Source organism: Atractosteus spatula, chromosome 2 (genome assembly GCF_055471065.1).
Source record: "Atractosteus spatula isolate fAtrSpa1 chromosome 2, fAtrSpa1.hap1, whole genome shotgun sequence".
Lineage (NCBI taxonomy): Eukaryota > Metazoa > Chordata > Actinopteri > Semionotiformes > Lepisosteidae > Atractosteus > Atractosteus spatula.
In genome coordinates, this window is record NC_142707.1 from 65,241,313 (window position 1) to 65,260,134 (window position 18,822).

Genomic DNA, 18,822 nt, shown 5'->3' on the forward strand with positions numbered 1-18,822 from the left:
TCTATTACTCCCAATGGAGATGGAATTTTAACTCCTTCCAGTTTTACAGTCCCACCAAAATTCACTTAAGTAGGATACAAATATATATCAGGCATCAAAACAATCAAGAAACAGATCTAATGAGATCTTCTGATAGGCCTTCTGATCTGCCTTCACTCGGCAGCCACCCGAGAAGTCAAAATCATCATCTCTCTCCCCGATTGTACCAAGCACACTGATATGTTTATTTCCCAGTTAACTTTTTCTAGATCTTTATTTTCTACAATAATATGGCACTGCAGCAGTTGTTGACAAATAAGATCATTTTTGTACCAGGAAACAAAAAGGAAAAGAGCACACTGAAGCTTTTTGCTGAAAACACATTCATCCCACAATTTTTATAGAACTGTTCCTTAATTAAACTACCATTTGAAAGCAGCCAAACAGTTGGGTAGTAGTGACGATGGAGGAGGATTCTAAAGAAGGAGATGTACAGTACTTACAGTGTCGAGCATCTGTAGGACTTTATCCTGTTCACAGGCATCCAGCCCATCAATGATGACAACCAGTCTGGTCTGATTCTGAGTGAAGCCATCAATTGTCTTTGCCATTTTGGCCATCATCTCCACTTCACATTTTAAAACCTTTTTAAACAACAAAACAATACTGGGTGTCAAACTGCAAGTCTGCGGTAACTCAAAGAGCTAACCTGTGAAGATGGACCGTCAGTTAACAGATCACAGGATGTGGATTTCTAAAAACAACAATACAGGCATGCAAGAGGAACAACAGAAGTAAAATCAACTGCTTGTAATGCCTCCAGGGGCAGGGTCATCAAAGGGCGGTACTTTTCCCAGATAGTACTGCACTGCTTAAGACATCTTTGCCCATACCAAGATGGCTGTAGAGAGCTGTCAGCCATGAAATGGAGGCTGCCAGGATGCAGCAGAGCAGAAAATAGCTGTGTGTTCTTCCCCAGCCTATGTAAGCAGACTGCCGAACACGCGAGGGGAGAGTGGAGAGAGAAAGAATGGCTACTAGGAGGCACTAAACTCTGTATAAGACTGCAACCAGGAGACACCATGCGCTGTGTGAGTTACCACCACTTCAAGGTCCACAATAATTATTTGTTATTGTAAGCATCTTAGCTGCCGGACTTGGTAAGACTGAAGATACAATTAGCCAAGAGTTCAAAAAAGAGGTAGGCTTTAATTTAGTTATTTTGCTTTGATGGAAGTTGGTGTATTTCCCCATGGATGTAAATAAAGAATGTAAATACAGGTCGCATTAGGGTGCTGGCCAGGAACCTGCCTATTTCAAGAGTCCTTTTGTGGCCCACCCCTTGTTGCATCATGCTAAAGCTAAGCCTCCAAAAATCAAAACTTGATAGAAGCCTCTAGCATATTATTTATTGTATACATATTATGGGCTATAGGTATGCCAGTGGATGTTGGTGTATACTTTAAAGCTTCAATGACCTTCATAAAGCCTTCACTCTTGAGCTTGTGCATCTTGTTGGCAGCGCTATGCAGGCGCTTCCTCTGGGAGTTGAGCACAGAGTCCAGCACTTGCCACCATGTACGGCAGTTGAGGACAAGGGCCAGGCTGATGACGCAGGCCATGGAGATTAGTACGGCGTTCACTGTCATGTTCTTCACGTCCACTTTAAAAATGGCCAGCAGCGTGAACCCTGCGATCAGGCAGCCCAGGATGAACAGGAAGATGACAAATGAAGGCACACAACACGTCTTCTTCCACTTCTTTTTCCCTGAAAAGATAAAAAGATGCTTAATTTTCAATAATGTCTAATAGTGTCCAGCTGCCTAATACGTCTATATCTTCCTTAGACAAAAAGAAGGTAACAACCCTAGATTTTATTTGATTAATTTATTGGTTATATAATAAACCTGACAAAATATAATTAAGAAAAAAGCAAACCTTTCATTTTGTTAATTGACTAATTTATGTTAATTGTCATTTACTTGAAAAGCAGCGTACATAGTACACTGTGACTGAAAGGTTGCCGGTTCAAATCCCACGGCCGGCAGAGGAATCCTACTCCATTGGGCCCCTGAGCAAGGCCCTTAACCCTAACTGCTCCAGGGGCGCCGTACCTGACCCTGTGCTCTGACCCTGACCCTGTGCTCTGACCCCAAGCTTCTCTCCCTGTCTGTGTGTCTGTGTCTCATGGAGAAAAGCTGGGGTATGCGAAAAGACGAATTCCTAATGCAAGAAATTGTATAGGGCTAATAAAGAAACATTACATTATTATTACAATCAGAATGGAAAACAGCTGCTTTGTTTCTAAAATTTTACTTGCAGAGGAAATCACTTAATATTCATCTGACACTGCATTGTCATTAACATCAGAAGCTCACATTTGTTAATGCAAGAAACACATCAGCAAAGTTACTCTGGCACGTTCCACTTTTTTCTTGGTAAGAAAATATATAAAAGTGCAAAAATTAGAATACAGTTTCCAAAACGCACTATAAATCAGAGGCAGTCCCTCACAGAATCACACTTCTTATTCCTACCCTGTGTGTCTTCTGTTTTGAAGACCCTAAACAACCTGGTTGCCAGAAAGCCAAACTCCCTTTCGCAGGCATCAGAGAGGGTCGCTATCATCTCGGCCATGGATGTCTCCCCACCCACACTGGACAGCCTGCTGTAATCTGTAAACAAAAACCTACGACACAAAACAAGTTGAAGAGCGATTTAACACATACAATGAACTACAGATAAATTGCCTAAGCTTTGATAAATGAGGCTTAGGTCAGTGGCAAACTTAGCTGCTGTCTCCTTTTACCAAATCGATGGCAGTAAAATGGTAAAGTACCTCTGATGAGGTTTCACCTCATACGTCAGCTATCAATATTAACAAAACAAGGCCTACATGGCTCGGCGGAAATGTGTGGCATGTCTGAGACCTTCGTCAACAGTAGCACACTACTGCGGTGACAAAAAGCAACCTGTATAATTTTATATCACAGCAGTGGAGCTTAAAATGAGTTTATAGTGGAGTTTAAATGAGTTTATAGAATCTATAACAAAGGAGGGGAGAGGAAGGAAGAGGAGAGGAGAGGAAGCCATTCGATCCATCTCACCAGCTGGGTAGTTAGTAGCTAATTGATCCAAAGATGTACTCCAGCCATTTTCTGAAGAAGGCCAGCATACTGGCTTCAACAACAATGGCTGGGTGGCTTGTTCCCTACTCCCAGCTTTGTCTTTACAAGGAAGCCCGAGTTACAAGAAATTAAAAATGCTGAAGAAAAAGAGAAGAAAGTCCCGCTCTCTACGGAGGCAAAAGAAAGCGGCAGGCAAACCGCCTCCACCTCAGCGCAGGAGGGAGGCGGTGTGGAGTTTTACCTGACTGGCAGCGCTCGGGTCGTCTGCTCAGGCAGCTCCGGGGGGTTCACAAACATCAGCTTGAGGAGCAGCTCCAGGTACCCGATGTGTCTGGCTAACCTGGTGCTGAGAACCCAAGCCCAGTTCCAGCTCTCCCCCTCCCTGCGCCCCCCAAAGTATACCACCACTGCAAAAGAAACGCAGCAAAGACACGAAGGAGTAGGTCAGTTCTTGTGGGTACGGTAACCGAGTTGGAATCCACAAGAGTCATGAAATTCAGAAGACTTGAAAATCAACCACATCAAAAAACAAAATCACCAGGAGTCCTGGCATACACAGCTGTGTGTATTTCACTGCTAAAAAAATTCCCTACATTTAAACAAAGAGAGGTTTTGGGTTGCCATCTGGTTGCAAACAAACATGGATCAAGTCACAGCGTCTCTGTGCCTGTAAAACGTCGCCCTCTTGTGTCTTCATGGAGAATGACATCCTTCTACAGCAGTGCACAAAATGTTCTAGCCGTTTTCAAAAACCTTTCTGAGCTCATATTCCTCTCAATTTTAAAGACCTGAATAATAGAATATTCAAATTCTGCTGAATAATTCTATGTCATTCCTTTAACTTGGGAAAAAACTAAAATGTAGCTATTTTTTTTTAAAGACTGTGTGGGGAAAAAACATTCATAGAGATTTAGTGATAAACTAAAAGGTTATTAGTTCAGGTGGGGAGCTGCGTCAGCATGTGTAGGCTGCAAAGGAACAAGTAATAGGTTTATTCCATGCTGAAAAAAAGAAGAAAGAGAACACAACATTTCGGCCATGGAGCCTTCTTCAGGTGTGCCTGATTACTTAGATTAGATTAGATTACTCTTCCCCTTTCCAGGTGTATATCAGTACAAATAAACCAACTATCTGTACATTGTACTGACACCTGCACAGCACAGAGGAACTGAGGCATCTCTCTTAGGTTCTACACATTCATAATACAAAGCCAAATACACTGATAGCAAAATTATTATATGACCGACCTTATCCTGGCAAACTGCGCTCTTACCGAAAAATATGTACAGGACCGCCAGCAGGCTGAGCCCGACAGCAATGCCCAGTTTGGGGTCAACGGCAAACCCCAGGAGCAGACCCACGGCGCCACACAGCAGCAGAGTGAGGAAAACCACCAGCCAGGAGAACTGGAACAGAGGCTCGATCTGCTGCCCTGCAAACGTCTTCATCTCATCTGCACCCAGCCGAGAAAACAACACGTCAGACAAGCCGCTGGGCCTCCAGTTACTTAGTGAGTACATTGCACATTGCTATTTACTGCAGTAAAACTGATTTGTTCTTTACATTGCTTAATTATTTCATTCAGTGCTTTACATCTAAGGATAACTAGCGTGCAGGTTCCTCAATTCAAGTCAGCAGAAGTCCCCTGCACTGTAAATTTCACCACTTTCGTCCAACAAATTTCCAGTCCCATTTAAATACTGAAATCGTAACATTAATCTCCTCTGTAAGGGTGTTTTACCAGATGCTCTTCCCCGAGAGACATAATGAATTTGTGCGCAGACGTCCTACCTAGATAAGGTTACCAGACGGAAATAAGAATAACACCCGATGGCAAATGTGAATTATTACTTTCACAAAAGTACAACTGCAAATCCTGTTGTACCATCATGGCTGGTTATAACAGCCAAATCCAGTAATATCTGAACTGAGGAATTAATAGGGAACGTGTAGAGCTGCATCAGGACCCAAACCTCTTCTCCCAGATCAGCAGAGTAACAGAGCAAAGCCTTAGAAGATCTGATGAATGACACAGTACACAAAGGGTCAGGCGAGCACAAGGCACCAGCACAGGCTTTACCTTCCAGCTTCTTGAGTAGGAATGACTTCCCGCTCCCCCACTGAGCATACAGGCCCACGCAGATAGGCGGCTGCATGGTGGGCTCACTCAGGATATCCGCCAGCGCGCTGCTGTACAGGTCGTAGCCCAGCATGTCGCCATCTGACTCCGTGGGAGACAGATGCCCTGAGGAGACGCAAAAAAAAAAAAACACCAACTCGTTTTCCAGCTCGCGAAAGAGGCACCCGGCAATCAGTCTCGGGCTCATCCTGGATACCGATTTCCCAATATCTGTTTTTCCCAGAGTTTCCCGACGGTCAGAATCCCACCCAACTTGACCTGACCAGGTGCGCACAGCCACCGACAACTCAAACCAGCAGCGTCTGCCACCTCCTCTGAATAAGCACCTCCTGAGTCACTCCCGACTTGTAACTGTAACTTTGTGAATTCTTGCAGCAGTTTTTTTTTAACTTTTTATAAAACGGAATTAGCAGTCTGGATCCCTTTCAACTGAGTCAGTGACTGGTATTTGATTTTATATTTTTCTTCCCTTTGACTGAATGCATGTAAACTATTGGGTACTCAGCTATGGGACTGGAGACTAAAAAGTACACCTGTAAATTCATGGAAGGTATGAGAAACTTATGCTGTTTCAGGAAACATACAGTATGGATTGTTCCTTGTTTTCTTATAATGATCAATGTTTCAAGTGGTTTTTTCCTGTAAATAGTTTTATGTTATCTGAAATTAACTCAAGTCAAGATTTCCTATTATTAATAACAGTAATATTGAGCCAACAGAACGACAGTATGAAAGGTGAAATGTAAACATTACTGTGAAAGGCCATACTATCTACTTACGTGCTCCAAAAATCTGAGTCAAGATGCTCTTCTGGTGGCTGCAGTCAATGTTGTAAGGGGTTTCTCCAGCTTTGTTGGGGCGGTACAGTAGACGTCCATCTTTGGGGTTTCTCAGAAGAAGTTCGGCCAGCTTTCTGCTTCTTCCCCGAATTGCAATGTGAAGAGGGGTATCTCCTTTCTGTCAGGAAAAACAGACAATAGATTTCATTTCTTGGCTTTTACAAAGTACCCTGTTATCGCGTAAAAATCTCTCTATATGACAGTGTAATTTAAAAAGTCTAAAAAATATGGAATTAATGAAGATGCTGATTGTCTTTTATTATCTGTCTTCCTATTATTCGGCTCTGCTAGATTACACCAGGCTAATTCTCTATATTAGTTCAGGTGGGTAGCTGCATCAGCATGCGTAGGCTGCAAAAGAACAATTATTATGAATAATTATTATGCAGCTAGGAGCACACATTCTCCCTTCTTTTAACGACAGACTACTGTTCTTTTAAATTTTCTCCATTCATTGGAAGTTTCATTTCACACCTCTGTATACCCGTTCTGACTTCACACCTCTAGATTGGCCTCTCTTTCTGTCCCCTGCTCCCGCCTCTCGCTCCTCCTCCCTCCCAGCCTTTGTTCTCCCGCTACTTTACCTGTGCCTACTGCCTTGTCTCTCTCACACCTGAAGAAGGCTCCACGGCCGAAACATTATGTTCTCTTTCTTCTTTTTTTCAGCATGGAATAAACCTATTACTAATTCTCTATACGAACATCGCTCAAACCTACAAGCGTGACGATGGCACGATATTGCTCAACTGTGATTATTCTGTGGGTATTTATCTTTCGTTGAATCTCCCCATTACTGCTGGGTCATTGTTCCACACAGAGAGTGTAATGGCACATCACCACACCTTGTCTACAGCAGACACTTTGGCTCCTTTATCCAGGAGCAGCTCCACAATCTCAATGTTCCTCATCTTCGTGGCCTTGATAAGAGGGGTCTCTCCATCCTGCCAAGAGAAAAAGACAGCTGTTTAGAATAGATTTCATTTACTACAGCAGGTTCTGCAATCAGGGTTTTCCAGATGCGCTATGATAAGGTTAATTACTGCCCTTACCTTGGTGCAGGTTTCAGTGTCTGGATTACACTGCAGGATGTCTCTCACCATAGTGGCGTTCCCTTTCTCTACCGCCCAGTACAACGCAGTCTTATTATCCTAGACAACAGGACGAAGGAGGTGCAAGATCAAACCACGCTCAAAATGTTCACCTCTTCAGGTGTGTGCATCACAAAAGAAAAACTCTTTCCTAGTATTAAACAAACTCAAAAAGTCCCTTCTTGAGCGGTACCATTTTTACCATCATTTCTTTGAGATAATCTTCATTACTGTAAAATGATGATAATTTTCAGACGATACCAGATCTTTGCAAACCCTGCCACTTGCAGCACTTATTTTAACCAGTAGCTATATCACTCTGCAACAAACAACTGGCCACCCACTGGAGCTCAGCAGGTGTGAGCCTGGTCAGTTCCTGGATGGGAGAGTCCTGGGAAAGCTAAGGTTGCTGCTGGTAGAGGTGTTAGTGGGGCCAGTAGGGGGCGCTCACCCCACGGTCTGTGTGGGTCCTAATGTATAGTAATGGGGACACTACACTGTAAAAAGATGCCTTCCTTCAAATGAGACCTAAAACCGAAGTCTCTGCGATCATTAAAATTTCCAGGGCATTTCTCGAAAAGAGTAGGGGTGTGACCATGGCCTCCTAATAATCCTCATCCATGAAATGGCTTCTGCTCTCCTACACATTGGTAGTCTTATTATTATATTTTATATAATATACAATACAATATCATACAGTATTATATAATAATATAGTAGATTATATAATAGTATTATTATTATCATCAAATTGCTCAGTGATTTTCTAACACAAATCTCACCTGCCCCCTGATGTCTATGTCAGCGTATTTATGCAGCAGTGCTCTAACAATCTCCACATGGCCACCTCTCACTGCACCAATAAGCACTGTGTCCCCACTCTGAAAGACAAAAACAATACACACAGTCAGCCCACACTCGTTTCCTTCACCCAGAATACACACACATCATCTACATTTAACAACAATGAGACTTAGATCTAGGCAATGCCCAGTTCCCTTGCAACATTCAGAATCTGGTGAGAAAAGAACACAATCTTCACACAAACTTCTAAGAGTACAGCCAATCAACATTTTTTATACGGTGTTAGCTCATATTTATATATTTTTTCCATTCATTGTTTTTTTCACACTAGAGATTATTAAAGGCAAGGCACTAAGGACTTCTTCCTATTGATCTTCTACCATGAGCAGTGCCCACCCTGTCTGGGATGTTGACGTAGGTCCCTGCGTCCAGAAGGTCTTGCACAATCTCGGTGTGGCCTTCTTTGGCTGCAATCATCAGCGCCGTGTTCCCGTCCTTATCTGTCATGTTGACATTTGGGTTCCTCTTCAGCAGCTCCTTCACCACGTCAGTGTAGCCGCCTTTCACTGCCACGATCAAGGCTGTCATGGAGTTCTGAGAGGACAAGAAGGGGAGCAAGCCAACTGAAAAATCCTCTTGTATACGCTCTTTGAAATGTTTGACGAACAGGTCGGGATTCAACATATTCTTTTTTTTTTAGATACAAATTTCCTACTACAAGCATTCAATCAATCCAAGTAAACAACGCTAAAATTGTACAGTTTAACACAACTGAGTGCTAGTTCCACACTATGATTGGTAAACAAACTTCTAACATTATGTAGCTACAAAGAATAAAAAATTTTGGGTAGTTAAATAAAAAGCTGGGATTCATCACCCAGCCTTTAAGGTAACATACTGTTACATTTTCAAGGCTTTTCAATATTACTAACTTATTCCTTTTCCTATTTTACCTAAGGTTAAAATATTAGATTTCAGAATCTTTTAATCACCCTTCAAAGAAGAAAATTCTTCTTGTATACCAGTATTTATTTTTTCACAATATACATACAAATATAACCTTAAAACAGTAAACTTCATGTTGATCAAAAGTTGTATAAACCTGGAATTATTCTGGTTAACTACCATTGGTATATTTATGCACAATTACCCTATTATCCCAAAGATATATATATCTTTCTCGCTTATAAAGCTGGAAACGTTCCAGGTGCTTGGGCGTGTACATTATTACAGTATAATTGTCTTGCAAAAACAAAAAGCAAAGAGATGGTAAGCAAAACAAAGCATCATTATGTCATAATTATAGAGAGGTTAGTAACCAGTCAGCCATTTATAGCCTCTGGTGACCAAAAGCATGTCTGTGGTCTGCAGGTTCGACACAAAATAATTCTGACAGCTGCTCCCTCCCTGCTTTAAAACAGCCTAGCAGCTTTGACTGCATGAAAAGTGGTGTTTATAAATTTGCATGGAAAAAAAAAATAGAAATAGCTGACTGCACGCAGGGGCTTCCATCTTGAAGGAGTACCACACTGTGCTTCTCATCGGAACTTACAGCTCCTTCCTGATCCACATCGGCTCCATTCTCCAGCAAGTGCATCACGCTGTCATAATGGCCTTTCCTGGCTGCCCAGATTAAGGGGGTGGTCCCGTACTGACAAAAAAATTGAACAAGTTGCACAGTTAATCACATGTACAGAGCAAACCTGAGACTACTTTGAAGACTCCTGAACTTAGTTTTTGAAGCATTTCAGAGGACCCTAACATGAAAGCCTATAATAAAGGGGTTAATTCTGAAGAACCCTGAGAATGGCACCACCTTTTCCTGCACTAGAAAATAAGACATTTTACTTGTGAGGCACAAGTGTTTAAATTCACAACATATAAGTTTTTCATTTTTGCCTTACAAAATCAGCGTCATGACAAATAAAAAACTAACCACAACTTTTAGTTGTTTTACAGTTATAAAGAAACGTTTATGAAGGGTTCTTTTAAAAAAGTGCCAAAATCTTTTACATGCTCTAATCATTAACACAAATGTGTGTGTGGCTACAGGCTATAGTATGTATAATATTATAAACAAAACCAGTCAAAACGGATATCCTCTCCTGTTAGGATAACTCTCTACACACAATCCAAAGCACGTGCAACGATGCATACTCACTTTGTCTGAGCAGTTGACCTTGGCGCCATACTGAAGCAAGTGATGCACAATCTCTGCATGTCCTCGCCCAGCCGCCCAGATAATGGGATAGACGCTGTATTGCTGAGGTGGAAGGGAATATTAATATATACAGACAACGGAAATCTTACACCAAGACATTTTCCCACTAAGAAACAACTGCAAATATACAGAAGGGCCTTCTCGTATCATGAGCAGTTGTAAAACACTGATGTAGCTATGTAGCTATGCTATGATGCTACATGTAGCTATGATGTAGCTATGCATCAAAATAAAGTTTGTTTATTTTTTTCAGAGGGGTGAAGAATGGAACCGGTTAAGTAAAGGCTTTTCTGAAGAAGAGGGTTTTGAGTCTGGATTTGAAGGAGTTTAGAGAAGGTGACTCTCTGATATCCTTGGCGAGAGAGTCCCAGAGCTTGGGGGCATAACAGGAGAAGGCCCTGTCACCCATACAATGTAGACGGGCTTGGGGGACAGTAAGGAGACCAGAGTTAGAAGAGCAAAGGTTGCGAGGTGGGGAGTAGGGCAATAATAGTTCAGACAGGTACTGAGGTGCCAAGCCATGCAGAGCCTTATAGGTGAGCATGAGGATTTTAAAATCTACACGGAATTTGACCGGAAGCCAGTGCAAGGACTCCAGGATAGGAGTAATGTGAACACTTGCACTAGACCTGGTCAGGATTCTGGCTGCTGAGTTTTGGACATACTGCAGTTTGTTCAGAGTAGATTTAGATACCCCAGTGAGTAGAGCATTACAGTAGTCAATTCGAGAGAACAAAAATGTGTTGAATATGTTCGTAGTCGTCCCAGGGAAAAGGGCTACAATGCAGAACATAAGAGCGTACCTGGCCAGTGATGTTGGGGTTGGCCCCTTTGGCAAGCAGCATTCTTGCCACCTCAACGCGGCCTTTGTATGCAGCCCACATGAGGGCAGTCCATCCGCCCTGCAAAAGCACAGACCAGCTATAAACACCAGCGCAAGTTAGTTTTGCACTTGATCATCGGACGGAGTTGATCTGACACGGGAGGCTCTTTCCCCGAAGCTAGCCCAGCCATGTCTGTGAAGCCGATGCCCTGGATTCGTCGAGGAAACTGTTTGTAACCTTCCTCATGTTCTTTCTCGTGTAGTCATCCACTCTCAATTATGGTTTGATTCCAATGAGGATGCCAAAATGTCTTTTCGCACAATTCCTGGCAGCATAAAGCATTCAAACTCACAGGGGACATGCCAAGAAGAGCTGCATATCAGGGCTTCTTCAGTTATTTTGTTACAACCATATTGCTCGTCCATTTCAAATTAAGTGCAAAAAAGAGAATGCAGCTCAGCTACATTTTGCTTTAATGTTTATGAGGTGTTTCACATATAAATATATATATAGGAGTGTCTTAGGTTAAAAAAAATAACAGAAACTTTCAACTAGCAAATATGAAATGGCATAATATGCTAGTTCAACCAACCACTTTTCAAACAACCTGCTATTTGCTGTATGCTGTATGTTTTAAGCAGTAATTTATTACAATCATTTCACATGATCAGCCTTCAGGCAAATTTTTAGACAAACTAAGCTTTCCTGCACTCTTCTGAAATAGTCAGGTTTTCTATTTTATTAATGCTAAACATCATGTACAATCGTTAACGGGTTTCTATGTCAGCGCATCCTGCTATGAAACCAAAACACACTACAATTATGTTTAATGAAAAGAAGTCCAATAGGCTTTTTAAGCCTTCAGACATTTTTTAGTACTTTCTTTGTCTTTATATATAAAGAATTTGAGTATTGCAAAAATTCTTACTATTGCTTATATCATTACTTAGTTTATGCAGCATATTGCTGGCTAAAATCCAGAAGATTTACAGCATGCTGGATGAATGAATTAGCTAATCTTTCAATCTACCCGAAATAAAGTCAGACACATACACACTACCTCCCACCATGTTCAATAGTGTTCTTCACTAATTTATTAAGGGCAATTACTTTTTTGTTTGTCGAACTACACGTTTGAAAATAATGTCTCTCATTTATGAAAAATGTCAACACTGCTTGCTAGGATGGATGAGTTCAATAAATCCAGAAGAAGTATCATTGTCATTTAAGGACAAACAATATTTACATAAACTACTACAAACAAATGCTGTAGAAGTGGAGATTGCCAACATTTACTATATGTCAGTGACTGTGCAAACACCTTAAAATGTGCCAGTTTCAACTGCAGGTTCTGTTTATGTTCACGATTCAGCAGATGAAGGCAGATTAACTAAAACAGCATCTTTTGCAATGACTGAATTCAAATTGCATGATCGGGCCATAGAGACTCCATCCACTCTTCCAATTCAGTGCATACGTGTTCACGGACATGGTCTGTCTGCACATAACGTAATATCATCATTTCAGACAGTGACTTCAGATTTTCTATTGTGACTAATGCTTTGAACCAGCACTTACCTTGTGTGACACCAAGACACTTAACGCCTAACGCCAAGTGAAATTCAAGACTGGGAAATATATGGTTTTTCACTTTCGTCACTGTCATTATTATGAAAGCACTCTCCTCCAGACACATAGGCACCAAATGGACTTACATGCAAAGTACAAATTTAAACCCTGCTTTCCTGTTTTTATTTAACTTCAATCGACTTTAGTGACAGGGCTAGGGGAACATTAAATCTTGTGCAATTAACTTTGACAGGTTACCTATAAATCTAACCTTCTAACTGATACAAATGAAAGAAAATACAAATACATCACTCCTGGCTTACATTTGAGCAGGATTATCAAGGATTCAAAAATCTTTTTGTTAATTAGAGCAAGCATTAAGGCAGCACAAACTAATCTGTGGGCAACTCTGACTGCATGGTCTGAAAGAGGATAAATACAGCATCATAAATTTTGTCTGCCCAGTGCAGAACCTCAGAAACGAGAGAGACACATATCTCAGCATGCTGGGATTCTGTAAAGAAGGTCCAGTGCGCTTTCCTCACACAGGAACAGTGCCTGTTTCCACTACTGAACGAGGCTCTTATCCTTCATTTTACATACAATATCAGCTAAAACACAGTAACGTACATTTACTTTGTTAAAAACTACACCCATTTTAAAATAACCTGTCCAGTTTAGAAGTCAACCGCAGATGAGAATATTTCTTAATGTAACTTAAATTTCATTGAAAATGTAATACCAATAAACTACACACAAAATATACTTTAACCAAATCATTTGAAACCCGTAAATCAGGATACTATTCAGAGTACTTGAGGGAAGCTGAGGTAGACCGACATAAAAAAAAAATATTTATAGTCTACACTCAAATTCCAAATTACAAAGATCAATTACAAATATTTATAGTCAACACTTACATTTAAAATCTGCTTGGATTAGGTGTGTGTCTAATGCCTGTTTTTTATTTAAATGTGTGCTTCATCTTTAAGTAAATCTTCTTTAGAGATGCATAAATATTATGATTATGGAGGACACAACTTAATACAACTACTAGTCCAAGTGCTTTTACAGCTGGAGAATGATTTCATTATTGACCAGAGCTACTGTACTTAGAGTAATAGTTTAATGTGTGTGAAATAATTGCTGTATGTGAAGAATTATGAGAATGAAAAATAAGTTACATCACTAAAGTACGAAGACTGTTTGGAGACAAAAAGCCTTTAAACCCAAAAAGCCTTTAAATATACAAGTACATCCACAAAGTAAACACCATGTTCTAGTGACAGTTTGTAAAGCAGCTCACAAGCCTGTGGTATACACAGCACTTACCATATCCCTGTGTTCCAGGTTGGCATTGTGGCTCAGCAGCTCTTTCACAATTTCAGTATGGCCTTCCTTTGATGCACAGATAAGGGCTGTCCAGCTGTCCTGTGGAAGCACAGCAGGACTTTTACATGACAGACTCAATACAGCAGAGTTCAACCCATAAAAAGTCTTCCAGACATGGTTAACGTGCTACATACCAACTGGTCATACCAAGTGCTCATTTATATAATTCAATCTGTGAAGCAAGTGGTGAAGCCCTTCAACTTGTTCCTAACAGCCAATAACCGAGACCGCCCTAGAGTGCTGCTCAGAGACTAGAGTACAGCATGTGTGCGGAGATTAATGCCTGCTTGTGGTAATATACACTCATCGTTTTGTCAAATTCTGACATGTTCAGCCCTCAGGTAAAATTAAAGGTGCACCATTTCTCCTCATAGTTGTTCATTATGGTATTTCTATAATTTGCTTCAAAGCTGCAAATTTAAGGAGCTGGAATCACAAGGACTATGCAGCATTTCATTCTATCGTGTAACAGATGTGATGCATTTTTTCAAATGTGATCACAAGACTCATCTGCTGTAATTCTTTGAAAATCTAAGAGAGACAGGTTACACTATACCTATGTTTGTTTCTGGCTTGTTTCTGCTTCCAGTGTCTTAAATTGGTACAGACCACTGTATTAATTTTTTGTTTGTCATCTTTGCTCCTCACAACAAATCTCATTTCTCTAACAGGAATCCAACTAGAATCTCTGAAGCAGCGAAGCTAAGAAACAATACAATTGCTAGAATGTTTTTGCTTTCATCACTGTCAATGACTGAAGACATGTTTAGAATCTACAAACAAAACAGCTACAGTACCAAGTCACAGTAAGAGGAGAAACGGGACTGTATGTCACAGCCTGGTCCTGTTGTTTGCTAATGTCTCATTACAAAAAGCACAGTACTAAATCCACCGATCAGTGTTTCCATATTTTGAGTTTTTGTGTACTAAATTGAGATTTACTGTTTCATATTCAAGATCATGAGTTGCAAGGAAATGACACTGCCCCTGAAGGTCTGGATGTGTTATACTATGACAAAAGGTCCTGAAGGGCCCTATTATACAGCAGAAGGCTAAAACTAGGAAAACAAACTATAAATGCACAACAGCAGTTATACTTACGATATCATCCAGGTTGACATTTGCTCCTTTTTTCAAGAGCTCTTGAACAATCTCTAAGTTGCCTTGCTCAGCTGCCAGCATCAATGGAGTCTGTCCATTCTACAGGACGAAGAACAACAGGCTGTCATTTAACATTCAAAACAGAACCACATTCCGGGAACACAGGAACACACTTTCAATTTGCAACAAACTAATTTCACTGAAGAATTTCAGAATATGCTGACAACTGCCGCCTAAATAATATTAATTGGATATCAATTGTTAATTACCCTGGATGTATTGTGGCAACCTTTGGGCCAGAATGGAAGGGATAAGGACTTTCCTCTGAAGGCCTACCTGGTCCCAGTAACACACGACGGGCTTGGAGAATCACAAAGGCAGTCCGCTAACAGACAAGCCTGCACCCGGACTGGTCATGAGCTAAATCTGTAAACACGCACCTCTGGTAGTTTATCTCATCTCGGAAGCTTCTGATAATATATTTTTTGTAATTTCAGCCCCACTTGCTTCATAGGATCGGTAGCACAATTATAAGAGGGCTTAAAAAATAAAAGGTACAACATTTTTTTCTAGTTAAGCTAGGTTCCCTTTTAGATTTTGCGCTACAATTTGTAGGTGGGCTCCATTTTTTAGACCCATATAAATGGAATAGCTACTTAACTAGCCAAACAATAGGGGCCAGACACTGGTGGTGGTGGAGGGGAGTCCCTGTTACCTATAAATCGCTTTGAGTGGAGTGTCCAGAAAAGCGCCATATACATGTAAGCAATTACTATTATTTCAAAAGAGACAAGGAAAGCTCGACTCCGCAGTAACCCAGTATGTGAAGCAGTAATGATTTCAAAACAACATCTACCTCGTTTCTCTCATCCACTTCCTTGTACTTCTCCAGCAGGGCCTTGAGTGCCACCACATTCTCCTCCTCCACATAGGTGAGCAGGCTCTGTGTGGCCAGGCTGGTCATCTTCAGAGAACACGTGGAATCCAGCTCTGCCCCTCACAGCAACACCTGGACCACAGAGGGGAACAACCCAGGACCACAGTGGGAATTATCACACAGGACGTTTCTCAGAATGTCTGCCTTACTCTAGTTCTGGACTGCATTCACCCTGGTCAGGGTGGCCTTGTTTTTGGATCATCTTTACTAATGCTATTCAATCACTTGAAAAAAAAACAACAGATCCCTATAAAGATGATCTTACGAAGCCAAACCGTGAAATAATTAGGTTCACAGGGAGAGAGGGAAGGGAGTTCTGGCATATCTTTAAAGCAGATCTAGACCTGTACACATTGCACTACAGCCAAGTCTTTCTCAGTCTGACCGGGTTTGTATGTCTTGGTCTAAGCCTCCAGGGACAGCAGTGGCTGCTTACTTACTGTAAGTATATATCGTGAATCTCTTAATCTAATGTTATCACAAAAGCTTAGGTTTTAATTAAAATAAATAAAGTTTGAATCACGCTATTTCCTTTTGTTATTCACAGCTACGTGTTGTTACACATTCCCACATACTCACAGTACATCTAACTATACGGATATTATATACAGCAGTAGATTATTAGTTAAGAGGCAGCTGTCAGATGTGTTCTTTCCTAAACCATACTGTAAACGACAGAATATCATTCAGTTTCAAATGCATAATTATTTAATTTGAAGACCTAATGATCAGCTTTGTCTGCTAACTGTCCCTTTGGCATTACCTCATTTTAATTATTACACCATACACCTTACAATCAGTCCCAATCATTAGTCAGACAACAATGGAAAAATAACACCGCAATGCAGTGTGCATGAAGAGAATCATAGACTGAGATCTGCAACCCAGATATTACGCTTTCAACTAATCCCGCAAGAATAATTCAGTAAGGGTGTCAATATGTGTTGCCTGTACAAAAAAAAACTAACCTTCTGACCTAACTGCAGGCAGAAAAGCAGATTCTGTCTCAGTTCAAGTTGATGCACAGTTTAATTTCTTGCAGAGTAGTTTAAGATCTTTCTGACAGGACCATGCTTTATTTAATTGGAGGTATGGTAAACTACATTTGCAAGACAACCAACAATTTAAGTTTTTTTTTCTCCCCAGAGATTATACTGTGGCGTTAGAATTGCATGTTTAGAAATACTAAATTTCCACTCCACCACAGTGATATTTTCCACATTTAGAGCTGTCCTGACTCATTTTCTTCCACCTGCTAGACGTGTTACAGTATACATCTTCTATGAGAAGATAACATTACGTAGCTTTCTATAAATAGTGTACTTTACCACAATACAAATATAAAATAGTGGATGAAAAAAGTATGGGTGCCAGGAACAAAATGTAGGCCAATATTATACACCATGTATGCAGATACATCGTCTAGATAGAGTCTGAGGTGTATATAGTGCTCTCCAGATTTTTTCATAACCCTAAAGAAATAGGAATACAATCACAAATTCTCCCTAAATTATGCAAGACTTAACTTACAGAGTCGTTTGTGTAAAAATCTCTTTATGTAAAAACTTTCAAAAGGTCTTCAAAGCAACTTAAAAAAAAGCTTCATGTAAAAACCTCTCATGGACCCACAAGAAACTTTGCGAGGTACAGAGAGTTTACATTATAGGCACAAAGAATTAGAGTGGCGAGTTGTTTCAGCAGATTAACAGCGCAAAGTAAACATAATGTGCTCAATTCAATCCAAGCTTTATTGCCCATTCATGGAAAAGCATCTCATCCCTGGGTATCACCTCATGCTTTCACACTGAAAGTTGCATTAACCTGTAATACAGTCATGTTAGGAAAGCACCAAAGTGATTTTATTATTTTTCATTTTTTACTGTGTATTTCATATTGTGTTTAATTACTGAACACTAACAGTGTAGGTAATGAAACGTACAGTATTCGTTAAAATGTAAAAATCACTAGGGTCCCATGTGTTCCTACCCCTGTAGTCAGTGTTTTGTAAATCTTCCTCTGGCAGGGATTACACTCAAGAAAACCTTTCTGTAGAGTGTTAGGAGGCTCTGACTCTTCTAAAGGTAACTTGATGACCATTCCTCCAGGCTGATTTACTCTAGGTCCTTCAGACCCCTCTGTTTCCCTCTGTGAAGCGTCTCCTTGATTTCAAATCCCAAGTGTTAGACTGGATCAAGGTCTGAAGACTGTGCAATTAACCTTTTCCTTGTGGATTGTGATATATGCTTAGGATCACTGTTATGCTGAAATGTCTTATTTCTGACCAACTCGAGGTTCCTGGCAGGAAAACCAGATGCTTGGCCAAAATGTCCTGGTAAGTGTTGTAATTCAAGATTCACCCCATAATAATAGGGGCTCCAGAACCCGATGAACCCCAAGCACAGACCTCCTGTAGTATTTCACAGAGGGTATGAATTTTTCTCAACCCGAGCATCACCTATGCCAAACATAACGCTGATGAGAAGGTCCAAGTTTAATCTGAACATGTTCTTGATCTGGATATAGCATGGTTCTCAATTCTAAAAAGCCCACTTTCTTGCATGGATTATATATATTAACATTCAAGCAATATCAAATGGTCGTTTTCCCCACTTTGTATCCTGAAAACGCCAGTTTGTTTTGGAGATTTCCAACTGTTGCCTTTGAATGAACCTTCATTACCCCTAAGGGAATTTGTCTTCCACATCGAGACCTCATAAACTTATATGCAATATAGCAGCAGTACAGAATCATGACACAAAACAACATTTAACAACGTTACTCAGTCAAAGCATTGCTCAGT

At 40.6% G+C, this 18,822-nt stretch overlaps 1 protein-coding gene across 11 annotated transcripts in view; it reads right to left on the reverse strand.

Annotated features, from left to right (window-relative positions):
- Nucleotides 1–18,822, reverse strand: part of kidins220b (kinase D-interacting substrate 220b) — a 69,681-nt gene that overhangs the window by 41,777 nt on the left and 9,082 nt on the right. For all 11 annotated transcript variants that reach the window (XM_088907198.1, XM_088907182.1, XM_088907174.1 and 8 more), the window contains exons 2-18: nucleotides 15,942–16,094; nucleotides 15,086–15,184; nucleotides 13,925–14,023; nucleotides 11,003–11,101; nucleotides 10,140–10,241; nucleotides 9,531–9,629; nucleotides 8,375–8,572; nucleotides 7,957–8,055; nucleotides 7,136–7,234; nucleotides 6,929–7,027; nucleotides 6,027–6,204; nucleotides 5,188–5,352; nucleotides 4,381–4,560; nucleotides 3,349–3,514; nucleotides 2,517–2,668; nucleotides 1,458–1,747; nucleotides 483–623 (exon numbers count right to left, since the gene is read on the reverse strand). In XM_088907198.1, coding sequence (XP_088763324.1) covers nucleotides 483–623; nucleotides 1,458–1,747; nucleotides 2,517–2,668; nucleotides 3,349–3,514; nucleotides 4,381–4,560; nucleotides 5,188–5,352; nucleotides 6,027–6,204; nucleotides 6,929–7,027; nucleotides 7,136–7,234; nucleotides 7,957–8,055; nucleotides 8,375–8,572; nucleotides 9,531–9,629; nucleotides 10,140–10,241; nucleotides 11,003–11,101; nucleotides 13,925–14,023; nucleotides 15,086–15,184; nucleotides 15,942–16,049 — 2,373 coding nt within the window. In that variant the 5' untranslated portion in view covers nucleotides 16,050–16,094. The remainder of the gene's footprint in view (nucleotides 1–482; nucleotides 624–1,457; nucleotides 1,748–2,516; nucleotides 2,669–3,348; nucleotides 3,515–4,380; nucleotides 4,561–5,187; nucleotides 5,353–6,026; nucleotides 6,205–6,928; nucleotides 7,028–7,135; nucleotides 7,235–7,956; nucleotides 8,056–8,374; nucleotides 8,573–9,530; nucleotides 9,630–10,139; nucleotides 10,242–11,002; nucleotides 11,102–13,924; nucleotides 14,024–15,085; nucleotides 15,185–15,941; nucleotides 16,095–18,822) is intronic.